Source organism: Cinclus cinclus, chromosome 6, assembly GCF_963662255.1.
Source record: "Cinclus cinclus chromosome 6, bCinCin1.1, whole genome shotgun sequence".
Lineage (NCBI taxonomy): Eukaryota > Metazoa > Chordata > Aves > Passeriformes > Cinclidae > Cinclus > Cinclus cinclus.
The window spans coordinates 1,873,467-1,887,630 of NC_085051.1; the positions used below are offsets into that span (position 1 = coordinate 1,873,467).

Below are 14,164 nucleotides of genomic sequence, written 5' to 3' on the forward strand. Positions count from 1 at the left end.
CATGTATTATCCCAGATTATGTTACTCAGAAAATCTCTAGCTCAGGGAAAAAAAACCAAAGTGAAGGCTGGATGCTATCTCATCTACTCCCATCCCCATGATTCTCCTCTGGATCTTCAGAGAGGATTTAAAAAAAAAAAAAAAAAATAAACAAACAAACAAAAAAACCCCTTTCAAAATTACAGTAACCCTGACACTCGTTTCTACAGAATTTAAGAAGAAAATCCCAAACATGAAACCAAAAGCCCACATCATTATCAAACAATCTACTCTTGTTTTCTGCTTCTATGAACAGAGAATAATAAGGTACTAGAGACCACATTATGTTTCTGTTATGTTGACTACAAAGTAATGAGAGAATTGAAAATACATTTGCTATCAAATAGCTACATAAACACGAGTGATGAGCTAAGATTGCCACTCCTGGATGATACTCGGAATGGTTTTCGTAAGGTCCTATTCATCATGAAGTAGAAGTTTAAAACAGGAATTCAATAAAACAATTAACGAACAGAATGCAAAAAGTACAAACAAAGTCTTGCCAAATCAATAAAACAATTTGTTCACAGACACAAGCCACAAAAGCTTATCTTGACATTAAGTTCCGTTTACTCAGATAAGGAAATAAACCAGCAGCCGCAGCTCTGCGACTTGAAAGAGGGGGAAAAAAATTGTGAAGTGTCCCAATTCACTTGTAATAGCAATTCCTTACATTATCAGGACTCTCTCACATATAGCACTGACAGTAACCATGCTCACAGCAGAGCAGCTGACTTTGAACAGGCTGACCTTGAGCAAGCGAACGACCTCAGCAGCATGTACTTCTGGCTTATTTCACTGCAGCAGCAAAACAGCCTCACCATCTATAGAAGTCTACCGTTTCTGGCCACCACCCCTGACTATTTTAAGATATCCCAATACACTTCAGTGATGCACAGTTCAAAGTGATAGAATAACATCTGCAAGCATGTTGAAGTGTAAGCTGTTTACAGAGGCATTTTTAGCTTGATCTCGCACCACGCTCCCCAAACCGACAGAAAAATCAATTGATTAACAGAGCTTTGCCTCTCATTTAAACATATCAACCCCAAAATTTAATAAATACTGAGCAAGAATGTTAGGCATTGTGAAAGGAAAGAAAAGTCTGAGACACCCCAGTCTAGACAAAGCTCATTTAGAAGCTTCAACTATGCAACAGCAATGAGTGAACTTGAAAGGCAGTTACTTCCCGAGATGCCAGTTTTGCACAACTTCTCCCCTTGCTCACTGCTTTAAAGAAAAGCTGTATTAAGAGAGATATTTATTTGAATACAGGTTTTTTACTGCTATTTTAAACATACAGAAGTTGTATGCTGATCTGATATTAGGGGAAGATAATCCTCGAGTTACTTGGATGCAAGGGCTGTGTTACTGAGTCACAACAACCCATCCTGCTGGCAGCCCCAACCTACAGAGAGAAAACATTCAATTCCCAAAACCCACTCCAGGGAGAGTCACTGTCACCCCGGGTTCTCAGGAGCCCCTGAAGTGACAAGGACCACGTCTAACCAAGTTACAAAGGCCACGGAGAAAACAAGCCTCTCCGGGAATTTACGGCCATGAGAATTTTTTTTCTAATTTTGAAGGAATGCATGTAAGAAAGGAGAACAAGAAGCCAAGTAAATTGCATAAATTTGAGGGGGGAAAAAACCAGCATAAGCTGATGGTGGTTTATTCTGAAACTTAGCATGAAGCTGCAAAAGTCATAAATAAAAAGCTGTCCTGCTGCAACAGCCTCAGAGCACGCACAGAGCCCTCGCTGAGCCCAACCCACGGGTAGTAATTAAACCACACAGCTCAACTACTTTATTCTTCTTCCAAAACCCTTTAAAACAGAAGAGCCCATATCAGACCAAATCACTCTTTGAGCTGCAGCAGAACTGACTGGGCAAGTGAAAACAGTGTCGTGACCACAGAGCACAATTATTATCACTTTTCCTCTGTCCTCTCTGATCTTCATGGGAGAGGAGGGTAAGAGAAGGAGAAGGGGAAAAGCCTGCTGTCATCCACCAGGAACACATCCAACAGCAATTTTCCATCTCTCTGAGCCCCATTGCAACACTATTGACATTTGGCATTTCGTCTGGAACGAGTCTGTTGATCAGCAACTACCCTTAGTTGGAAGGCTGGAGGGAGAATATCACTCTCCAGTTCTGGAATGGGGTGACTGCACTGAGTGCATCTACTCACATCACTTGCTTTGCCTTATGAGTGCAGTGCTTGAATACCCAGGATCATTTCTTACTGCTGTCACCAGTGGAACAGAAAAGCATTTCTGAGCTACAAGCATCTCACTAACCAGACACCTTCCCTTCTGCCACATCACTGCAGTTGCCCACCTGCCTACAGGGTCCAGCTGGTGCCCAGTTGAATCTGGAGATCAGTTACACTGCTTCCCACTCGCTTTGTTTTCCCAATGAATTTGGCTGTGCTAAACAACAGTTTGCCTGCAGACTCCTGGATGCCAAAAGGAACATCCTTTGGACGGGAAACCAAGGACTTATCCTCAAACCACATTTTCAGTCAACCCTCCAGCTGCACTCTACCAGCAATATAATCTGACACAGCACAAAGATGACGATGTTCTCTTTGGAGACAGGAGGTGAAATAACCATGGAGGTAGCTACATGGGCTGATGATGAGCCACTGTTCATCTCCCTTTGGGGGCTGTGCTGCAGGAGCCTGCAATGAAGTAGCACACTCACTCCTACGCCTGCAATGACTACTGGCAGATCCACAATATTAGAAGGTTTTATGAATGATGAGTTTGGTCAGGTTTACTGGAGACTCATTTTCAAAATCCCCTTAGGAAGACAACCCAAATGAAATCAAACCAAAGGTGATTCCCCTTGAAAAAAGATTAGGCAGTAATTCCCTGAAGAGCTGCCTCTGAATGCAGTACACTGAGAAGGCCACTGCTTCCCATGGCAACAGAAGGGAAGGCAGCCTGGCTCTCTGAAGCAGATGGGCAGCACCACCCTGACCATTTCACTCCATTCCTCTTGGAGGCTACTGCCCACTGCAGACAGCCTTTTTGAAGCCTCTCTTCTCATACGTGCTTTCCCAAATGTACCTCACCTCAGGAAAGAGGCAAAACAAGGGAAAAATCACTTCCACAGAGAAACACCATGCCCTGGGAAAACTTTCTGCCTCGCCAGATGAGCACAAGAGACCTGACTTAGAAACAGATGTTTTGATTCTCCTCCTCCACATCCTGCACTGCTTTCCATTTGGGATGCAACACTCCCCTTTTCGTGATTTGGGGAGCAGCTGACCAAAAGGACAGCCACTTCTCATACCATTTCCTTAAATGATAAAAGCCTGGTCACCTATGCTGTACGTAAGGGTATTTTCCTTTGAAAATGTACACACTGCTTAGTTATTTACCTCCTTAGATCACTCATAAAAGGTCAGCAGTCTTAGAGTGTGAGGCCAGAAGCAGAAAAGGGCTTCAAATACCAGATCTCTCTAGTCCACAGCTATTAAAATCCAGACCAGCATAAAAAGAGCATGTAAGCACAGACACTTCCTTTCAGGGAAAAGAGCATTGAGAATAACAACTGATCTTTAAAACAAATTAAAAAATCATCTGTGACTTCAGACAGTGTATCATAGCTAGTATTTATTCACACCCATACTCAACAATTTCTAGCAATACAACAAACAGGAGCTTCCAAAAGGTAACAAAATGTCAAAATCTATTTTTCATACTTCTTTTAACCATTTTCTTATTTTCTCTTTGCTTGACAAAGCTGAAACAGAAACAGGAAAACATCAAGTCATTATTGCTCCATAAAGTCTCCAATTTTCTGCTAGCTTCTACCCTTTTAAAATTCAGTTAAAATTCACTTGTTCAGGACCTCTCCTCATACAAAAGTACCCTAACATCTCCAACAGTCATCACCAGGTCACCTGTCCTTCTGTTACAGGCTAGGGTAAGTCAGTCCACTATCCATTCACCTGGCTACATTATGTTCCCCTCCTTAAGTCCTAATCCTCTTATTACTCATTTTTCCAAATCATTACTCACTTCCTCTTACAAGTGCAAAATAGTGATAGTAGAATTCAAAATAAACACCCTAACACTGGACTTTGGGGCATTCTTCATTCTCACAATCATTAGCTCCCTATGGTCACAGGAACAAAAAAACCCAGAAGCAATAGTCAGACTGGGAGGAAAAAACAAAAAAACAACAACCAAAAAAAAAAAAAAAACAGCAACAAAAAACCCCAACAAACTACCTTTTCTCTTTATTCAGTTTTGTAAAACTTGTTTCAACAGGTCATAGTCAAACAGGTCATACCTGCACTATCACTCCCAGGCTCTTCTAGTACATATAGCATTTAAGTACAGTTATATTTTATATGTAACTTCTCCTTATTTGATTGATAAAAAAATCTCTCTTAAAATAAGATTCTTCAAATTCTCTGGAGGTCCTTCTCATTCTTCTCTAAGACTTTTTGCTTCAAATTTCCCCAGCATTATCTATATTAAAACCTTTTGAATCAAATCCCTATTTTCTGCTATTATTTACACTAGTCTGGTGCTTCCAATGGAACAAAAAGAAATTTTGAGGAAATGCCAGGCTACACAAAGTTAGTCTGAATCACACAGCTGGTAGAGAGCTACGCATCCATGATGAAATCGAGCACACTGAAACAAAAACTTTTGTTGAAAATAATTTTGAAGTATAGTTGTTTGGGGGTTTTTTCCCAAAATTATCTCAACCAATATTTATATATTAAAAAAAAAAAATCAAGTAGATGGACCCTAACCATTTTTCTTCTCTTTATTTCCTTTTGATTTTCAAACATTACTGACTTGAATGCTACTTTATAGAAAGATTATAAAACTATAAAGAACAAAGAATATGATCTACTGAAGCCTGAGTACTTACAAAGCACTTAAGTATAACTTAATAACTAGGAAATTTTAGGTGCCATGCCATATAAGTCCATTTCATTCAACATCATTTAGGCAAGACAAGTATATGCACCCACAAACCTTATCTTATTCTTGGAGGATGATATTTTTGAATAAACATCCACAGGGAACCCCACTTACTCACATCTGAGTGCAACAAAAGCATCCAAAACGCCAAGGAGCTGCAGGGTGATCCTGCCAGCAATGGACCTGCTCAACCCCATAAGCATGCCAGAATTCTATCAAGAGCTGCAAAGCAGCATCAAGCCAAGTAAAACAGAACTACAGGTACTACATTTTTAGGTAGGCAACTAAAAAAGAACAGTATTTTGTCTACTGAGCCATCTGAAACAGGAAAAAAAAAAGGCAAAAAAAAAAAAAAAGCTGAGTAGTTATTTGAGGCTGGAGTACTACAATAGGACCACCCAGCCTGGCTGTGCACAGCCTCCCCTCTGTCAGTTCTTGGGGAGAGAGAAGGGAAAAATGGCAATAGCTCACAATAATCTGTAATTGCTTCAATAAATAAAAAAAAAAAGTCAAAATAGGTAGGGAAACATTCTCAGACCATAAATCTTGAGTATCTGCTGGATTATGATTCTGTACAGACCAGCTGAAGGTAAGACTTTTGCACTTGTCTAGAGCCTCTCAGAATTCCTGCCATCTTTGCAAGCCTGGCCTGATTTGTGCTGAACCACAGTATGCTAAGTAGTGTATACAGCTTTTACACCAAAATTAACTCCCAAGTTACTTAATTTTTTATTCCCTCTCATATATTTTCTTGTATAATGTGGACATGCATCAATCCATAACATTTCCCAATTTAGTTTTCTGTTGATGAACTTCGTGTAGTTTTTAAATCCTCTGCTGCAGTTTGCAATTAAGTAATAGAGAGTGCAGGTGATGAATTAGAATATTCTATGTGAGCACTGTACATGAAGCATTCTTGTTTACAAGCTACAGTCACAAAATAGATTCCTCTGGCATGAACTCCAATCACTAATTTCATCAAGCCTAGAATTGCACTGCAGAAGTCTTCATTTCCAGCTTGAATATCTGTAAAATATTTCAAATTTTCTTCAAAGTACTCATTGTCCTAGTTTACTAGCTTCTTTCTGAATTGGCAGACAGGCAATCCACAGCACATACTACTGCCAATGATGCAAAGCAGAACTGAGAAATATCTTCAATCAAAACAAGCTTAGCTTTTAAGAAAAGCAAAAGGACTAAATATTGATAATCTGTACATGTCAGGCAGATTGGGTAACTATTCAAAGAAAGCTTTAAAAAAATAACCAAACAAAACTACTGAAAGCATGAATCCATTTTCAGGCAAAAGTAGAATGCAACCATATACCAAAAATCACTTTAAATGGCCTTCCGGTATCACCCTAAACATTTAAGCATCCCAACACTCCCTAATTCCAGAAGTTTACTGAACTCCACAGCTGCTGAAGGCACTCCGTCAGAATAGAGGTTCTAAAAACTAGGGAAAATATTTACAAGTGCTGGAGAAAAACAGAGGCATTTACATAATCTTTGGCAACAGGATATAGAAACATGGCACTTCTAGTACACTGTCCAGCTGCTTACAGAAAAAAAATCCATCATGTTAGGAAGGCTGGAAAGACATCCTAAACAAGCAAGTGAAAGACAATTCTTTTTCTTTTCCTTTTCAACAGTCGCAGAGGTCTCAAAATAACAGTATGTGATGACTTCAGAGAGCAACACAAAACATACTTCCAGGAAAAAGACAACACTATAAAAACATTCAAAACAAGTATTCACATTCAAAATGGCAACATCTTTTCCAAATTATTTTTACTAGTCATCTGGAGGAGTAATTACTTAAGCCATTAACTTTAAGAAATGTTAAAACCTTGTTCCACCACAGGTGAAAAAAACCAAAATAAAAGACACCTACCTGTAATACCGAGACTGTAAATAAGTTGAACAAATAGTCTTTGATACATGGCTGGCAGACCCAAAGTCTATGACTTTGACCCGGTAAGGCTGCCGAACGGGATCCACCAACATAATGTTCTCTGGTTTGAGGTCAGCATGGATTAAACCCAGACTTTTCAGTTTTTTCAGTGCAGTGGCCACCTGTTGCAGAATAGGCCTTATTACTTTCAGTTGCAGAGGGCTGAATTTGTTTTGTTTCAGGAAGTCGTACAAATTCTGTTCCAACATCTCAAAAACCAGACAAGTATGGTTACGGTGCTGAAAGCATTCATAGGCCCTCACAAAGTTAAATTCATCAGCGTTTTCAGTGCTCAGCCTCGCTAAGATGCTCACTTCTATTTGCCCTTGGCGCACGTACGAAGGATGATTCTTCAAGATTTTGATTGCCACAATCTCGTTTGTCCCCCTTTTCCAGCACTTGACTACTTGTCCAAAGGTCCCTCTTCCCAGGAAATCTAGGACCTCATAGGTGTTTTTCACCGAGCACAACACCTCGTGCTGCACTAGCTGGTAATCTCCATCCCCGCTGGTTCCGCTCTGCTTGGAAGCCGCGGCCGTGGCCACCACCGTCACCGGGTTGCCCACGCCGGTCTGCAGCATTGCAGGCAGGATGGACAGCTCATCGACGATCTGCATTGTGCTGCTCTGGTTATCCAGCTCCTCGCTCTTACGCTTCAATCCACATCGCTGGGCTCCTTCCAGGATATCTGACCGGCTTCCTCGCGTCCCAGCCCGAGGCGCCTCCAGCTGAGGCTGCTGCGCCCACGCTGCCAACGCTTCTGTAGCACCTGCAGTGGTTTTTAAAGCAACAGCATTTGACTGCAACCAAAAGCTCTGTCCTCGAGGTCTATCAAACGGGTTTTTAGTCTGAAAGAAAGTACTAACCCTGTGGGGAGAAATTCCAAAGTTTTTACCGTTCACATAGATTGGCGGGTAGGTTCTTTCGTGGTACACACAACTGCTTGGTTCTAGTTTGAGTTTCTTCACACTACAAAAGGCACTTGACTGAGTTTGATAAACATATGGTGGATAGACCAAGACTTGTGAGGCCATACCTACAGGGGGAGAGAAAAAGAAAAAACAAGTGAAAATTATGCACATTTCCAAGCTTTTCCAGAAGCTGCTACTTCAAAAAGAAAAATCGGGACATAGTTATGCTCTCCAGATGAGCTCGTCTAAAGTTGTTTTCTACTTGGTTTCTTGTGGCCAGAACAAGGCCCTCGCACTTTACCAGTGCCCACAGGAGGATTTCAGCAGCAGCAGGTTACTGCAGTTGAGTGCTTTAGCTGGTTGCACAGGACTGAGGCAGGCTGCAGCAGAGCACTACATCTCATTTTTCAAGCACGGGGTCCTACCTTTGTGCTATTAAACTCAACTTTCATTTAAAACCTCCCACCATTTCTACATGCAAAAGTAGCACAGTGTTCAGTAAGACAACTGAAAAAACAATTCAGATGTTTAACAAAGTGTGCTGGTTATGTATTGAAGCATCTGGGGGGAGGGAATGGTTTTAATAATAACATTTAATTATATTACTTAATAATAATAATATAAAAGTTAATATTTAATATTTATAATCATGTTTAGCAGTAATAAACATATATTATGTTTATATCATATAACTCACAAGTTCTTAATTGTGAGTCAGTGCTACCTGCTACACGAGGTATCCAACCTATTCCTTGTAAACACCATCAGGCTTCCGAGAACAGACAAATGTCACAACTGCCACAGATAAAAGAATTTCACTGGGATGAAAATGAAAGTGATCAAGCCATGTGATGGGGCCCAAAATAACTTAGGGGGCATGAGTATGTACACATAAACAACAACAAGGTTCCAGTAACTTACGATGTACAGTAACCTAATCCATTCACCAAAGGCAGGTGCTTTCCCTGAGCCCTGCTCCACCCCGTTGCAGAAATTCATGTATCAGTGACAGAGTCATTGGGGTAAAGGCACTGACTTTACCTTCCAGGTGTCCTCTATGCACTGGCCAAGAGTCCCCTGCCAGACCTGTCAAACACCAGCCTTAAACTTGTCTGTCATGCAGTTAAGCTAAATACTAAGAAAAAGGCTCTGGATGGACCCCAGTGTAACTACAAGGTTTCAGGGAAGCTATGGTTTATACCAGCCTGATCAGCTCCCAGAGACAAACTCAAAACCAATAATACCTTAATTAGATCACTTAATCATACCAAGCACATGAAAATTCTGGTAATCGGTGTTTAAATTGCAGATGAGTCACATAAAACTTGAGCTAGACATTGCAGTGATTCTGATCAAATGAAATCTAACCAAAAGCACAGCATAATTATTCTGAAGCTGTGATTTGATTTATGCAAATGAACATTTAGGTATCTTAACAGCAATTAAAATAATCATACCAACACCTCAGTTTAGAATCCTCTAATGGGTTTTGACCCAGCTGCAGAAGAAAACTTCAAAGCCCTCTCCTTCCCAAAGCTGTTTTCCCAGAGCCAGACAATGTAGAAAGCTGGAGACAGCCAGGAAACAGCCAGCAGCTGGGCTCTCCCACCATCAAACATGATGGGACTGCCACTAGCCTCCTGCTGCACACCAAGGATTTAACACTAACTATTAACTTCAAAACACAGGAAAAAACTCCCCAAGCTCTAGACTTCTCTCCTAAACAACATGCCCCATTACAATGTGTGCAAGAATTATTATTGACTACTGCCTTTTCTATCATAATTATATTTAAATAAATCACTTAGCCTGATCACATAATTCAGATACCCAAAAGTCAGCCCTCACTGACTGCCCCAAAAAATATGTACATACAAGCCTCTCTGGAGCTTCCAGTGGCACCTGCACAGTTCAGGCCAAGCCAAACCTTCTATCAGCACCTTACCATTCCTCTAGTTCTGGGATGACTCAAATACCACATCTGCCACAGACACTAAAATTATACTTGGGGGTTTTCTTCTTAGAACCTTCTCCAGGTTCCCACTAAATACTACTTTGCTTGCTTTTACAACACAATCCCCTTACTTTTTGACACACACGTACATGAAACAAGTAGAATATTCAACCTCAAACAACATTTACACTTCAAAAGCAAAGAAACTTCTCAAGGACACACTAGTGTGTTATCCCAGTTTGCTGACAGGGGGGATCAGATGACCAGAATCACTTTCCTGACTCCCAGACAAATCTAAATTCTGGGCAGTCCCAGAGGCACAGCCACACCACGAAGCCCCTGGGCAGGAACAGGTCCCCTGCACTTCCAGGAGGGAGTGTGGACACAGTGTGAGACTTTGGCCAAGCTGCAGAAGCCCCAGCAGGTCCATCTGCCCTGGACAAATGGACAGCAAAAGTCCTGCTCCATTTAACTTCTGGAGAAGGCATTTGCCTGTGTAAGCATGTCACCAAAGTTGAGGGTGCTAGATGATGATGATGACGATGATGATAACTACTTTGAAAAAGCTAAACTGAAATTAAAGATGTTTTTAGAAGACAGGACAACAGTCCAGGATGAGGGAGAACCAGAGGTACCAGAAGCCCACTCAAATCCTCACCTGAGCCTGTGAGTACCACTGGCATTTAAAAACATGTCAATTTTCTATAGTTCATGCTGCTCAAACCAGTCCAGAAGGTCTGGAGGAACACAGCCCCAGCTTTCTCTTCAACATTAATTTCAGCTGGATAAGAAAAACTAGACTATTATCTTTTGGGGTTAGTGTTTTCCTCACAGGCCGAACTCCATGACCCTGAACTCCAACCACAGTAACAGCTCTGTTCACAGATAAGAAGTGTTTACTGAGTTATTACAAGAACATTTTTAGCAACTAAAAAAAAAAAAAAAAAAAAAAAAAAACAACAAAAAAAAAAACCAAACTTAAATAAAAGACAATTGAGCACTAAATAGAAGAGATAACACACTCTGGAAGAATAACCTTTGATACAATCATGACAGACTGAACTAATGACATAAAATTTTACTCTACACAAATAAAAATAGTTGTACAATCATCTCATTTCTTACCTTCTCCTAAACACTTCTTCATTACTCTTATCATTTTGCTTGTCTTTTTCTAAACATACACTTCTACATGGCAGTATCATTTGGGGAATCTACAGTATCTTTACATAACCAGTGAACAAGGTCTTCCTGTCAAACAGGCACATAAAACCCTGCAGCATCCTACACCTGAGACTGCTTGAAGACCTCTGCCACACACTCAGTGCTCAGAAGGCATTTCAGACAGAAGCACCCTCTACCCAACATATATGCAATGAAACCCATCAGAACAGCATGGAACCACCCAATACGACCAGCTGTAGGAGGCCTTTGCTTTGAGAAGCTAACTTGATCAACAGAACTGATCTCCCCCCACCAAGATGAAAACAAACCCCCACAGACAGCAGAGCTGCACAACAAACCTTGAAGAGAAAGGGAAAATACCACAACACCCTCTACTATAACAGCACTGCTGTGTTGTAAGGGGTTTTTTGTTGGTTTGGGGTCATGGGGTTTTTTGTGGTTGGGGATGGTTTGGTATTTTGGTTCTACTTTTCTTACTGGGTTGATTTGTTTGTGGGGTTCAGAAGCTTTTTTTTAACTATTTTGACCTATTTGCATTAAGATACAATCCTATGGATAGCTACACCTGAAAGAATAAAGTGTTACTGTGTTGCAGGCTTTTTGTTGCCATTTCCCCCCCCCCTTTTTTTTTTTAAAGCAGGACTCCCAGCAAAAGAAAATAATACGCAGCAGATTTTCACCTAGTACAGAGTGGATCTTTCTTTTCCCCTGACACAAAACATTTCACTGAGTTCATGCATCTTTCTGCATACTTCTTAATGTCCTGCTTCCTCACACAAACTGAAGCTGGTCAGACTACATCTACATTAACAAGCCCAGCAGCAGAACAAGAGGGATGTGTAGAACCAAACAACCAAGTGCTAAAGGAAAGAAAAATCATCTGTGCTCATTTCAGGGAGGTTACTTGAGCCTGAACACACATAAGCAACTGATGCACATCTCCCACTTAAATTTAATTTAAAATAAAAACCAAACGTGTGCACTACAAGACCCCTCCAGGATGCAAAGCAGAGTAAGCAAAAGCATCAGGAGGACTGAAAAGAGCAATTTTCAGGTGACAGTACCACAGGCAGCCCCTGGCTACTCAAGTAACTTCCCACTTGACTTTCAGTCTTAGACTCAGAGAAGCTGTCCATTCCCCCACATATATTTTTAAAGCCCTCTTCTCCTTCCCCATGTGGAAAGAAAGTGCAACAACTTCACTCCAGCACAGTGACTGCTCCTGGGCAGTACACACAAGCTGAATCTGGCTCTGGAGCTCTCCAGCTTGTATCCTCCAACTGGAGGTTGCTGAATCCCACCTCACTGCTAGTGAATACTGCAGGGAATGTGCAAAAGAAAGGCTGTCCCAAAACAACTACCAGATGTTACCATCTCTAGAAAGGCTTTCTCGAAAAGAACGAATCTTCCTGGTTTGAAGCAGAGAATAACTGGAAAACTTGGCTTATTAAACATGAAACTATACAAAACACGTGACTTCTGACCAGAGTTAAGACTGTGAATTCTGTGCTTCTGAGAAAAGTATGAACAAAATAATGAAGCAAACATATTTCAACTAAGTAAATTCATTGTTTATTCCTGTAAATAAATTAGCAAACACATTTTCACAGAGTAATGTCAGTGAACAGGAGGCACTTCAGTTTGACCTCTCCCCAGCCAAACTTCTCTCCAGGGAAACTGAGCAGCAAACCACACAGATGTGTCTCAGCAAAATGAGGCACCTCCGGTTAACATCTTGCTATTGTTCACCTAAGTGTAACAATTCTCTTTACTTCTCAAAATTACACCTCCAGCCTTCTGGGGCAATCTCAGGAACATGACCGATTTGGCAGACTGTGACAACCCAGGGCAGCACAGGCTGTTCCAGGCCTGACCACCATCAATAATTAACTATCCAGTGACATTTCCACATGACTGAGTGAGGGAGGTGTGTGCAGAAGTACCTGGTTAATAAGGCCACTGCAGGGGAGCTCAGGAGAAATTGCCACACTGCTCCCTTAATTCACCTGCAAAACACAGAGCTCCTTCCACCTGCCTCCGGCAGTGCACTCACCCTGCTGGTCCTGGGGCAGTAAATTCCACATTCATCTAATAACACACTTACATTGTAACACAAGAAAACTTGTTTTCCAGCTTCTTTCTGGCCTCCACGGGCAAAAACCAGTTCCAAAACTCTCACATCTCCTCGCAGTGCAGCTTTCTAAGCGCTCAGTAACTCGCAGCAAATGCACAGTTTGAGCAGTGGCACTTAGGAAATGTTTTGTTTACATTATGCATCGCTTTGGAAACACTGTACGGGTACTTACTGTCATTTTTTCCAGGTAGAACAATTGTTCTCTTTATATTCGGTGCCACCCAACTCCTCAAGTTATTTAGCAAATACGAAGCTGAATTAGTTGCCCTCTCTTTCCACACAGATGAAAGTTTATTACCAGTAGTAGCAGCACCTCTTTGTTACTGTTTATTTTGGATTTGTAGCTGAACAAGCTGTACTGATGCAAGTACTTTCATACCCCATGACCTGTTCACCCTGAGGAATTCCCTCACTCCAGCTGTACAATTAATAACAAAGCACTGGCAGTTGAGGTTTCATGCAATTTATTAAGGAAAACACATCCACAGAGAGTGCAAAGCGTCCAGAAATACAAACCCGGGGAGTCCCACCCTCTGGCCACCTCCAAACCAGCTCTGTGAGCAGATCTGTGATCCACAGAAGGGAGAGAACAGAGCAAAGGAGGAAGCACAGAGGTGTTTCAGGTAACTTATGCCATATAAATGGTTTCCTCACACAACCACAGAGGCAATTCTGGACACAAAATTCCGTGCACAGGCACACACTCACTCCCCCCAGAGAACTGGGTGATGCTGATGATACCTCACCAAAGAAACCAACACCCAGTTCTGGGGTAGCAAACAGAGATGCAGTTATAAATGACAAAAGAAATCACCATTCCTGATTCAAACATGCATTTCAGAGCTCAGGGATTTTGGCCCACCATACACCAAGAGCATTCAGCTGAGCCAAGGTAGCCTTTGCCCCATGTGAAACCTCAGTCCTGCACAGGTCCAGGCTGAAAGGCCAAAGGTTGGCTTCCAGCTTGGGAGAGTTTCAGTGGGAAGCAAAGGATACAATGATCCAATTCTGTCTCCTTGTAGAACTTAGTTATTAA

General features: G+C 41.4%; 1 protein-coding gene across 1 annotated transcript in view; it reads right to left on the reverse strand.

The window, feature by feature from the left end:
- Nucleotides 1-14,164, reverse strand: part of HIPK3 (homeodomain interacting protein kinase 3) — a 62,776-nt gene that overhangs the window by 39,529 nt on the left and 9,083 nt on the right. The window contains exon 2 of the mRNA XM_062494263.1: nt 6,885-7,980. Within this exon, the coding sequence (XP_062350247.1) occupies nt 6,885-7,978 (1,094 nt within the window). The 5' untranslated portion in view covers nt 7,979-7,980. The remainder of the gene's footprint in view (nt 1-6,884; nt 7,981-14,164) is intronic.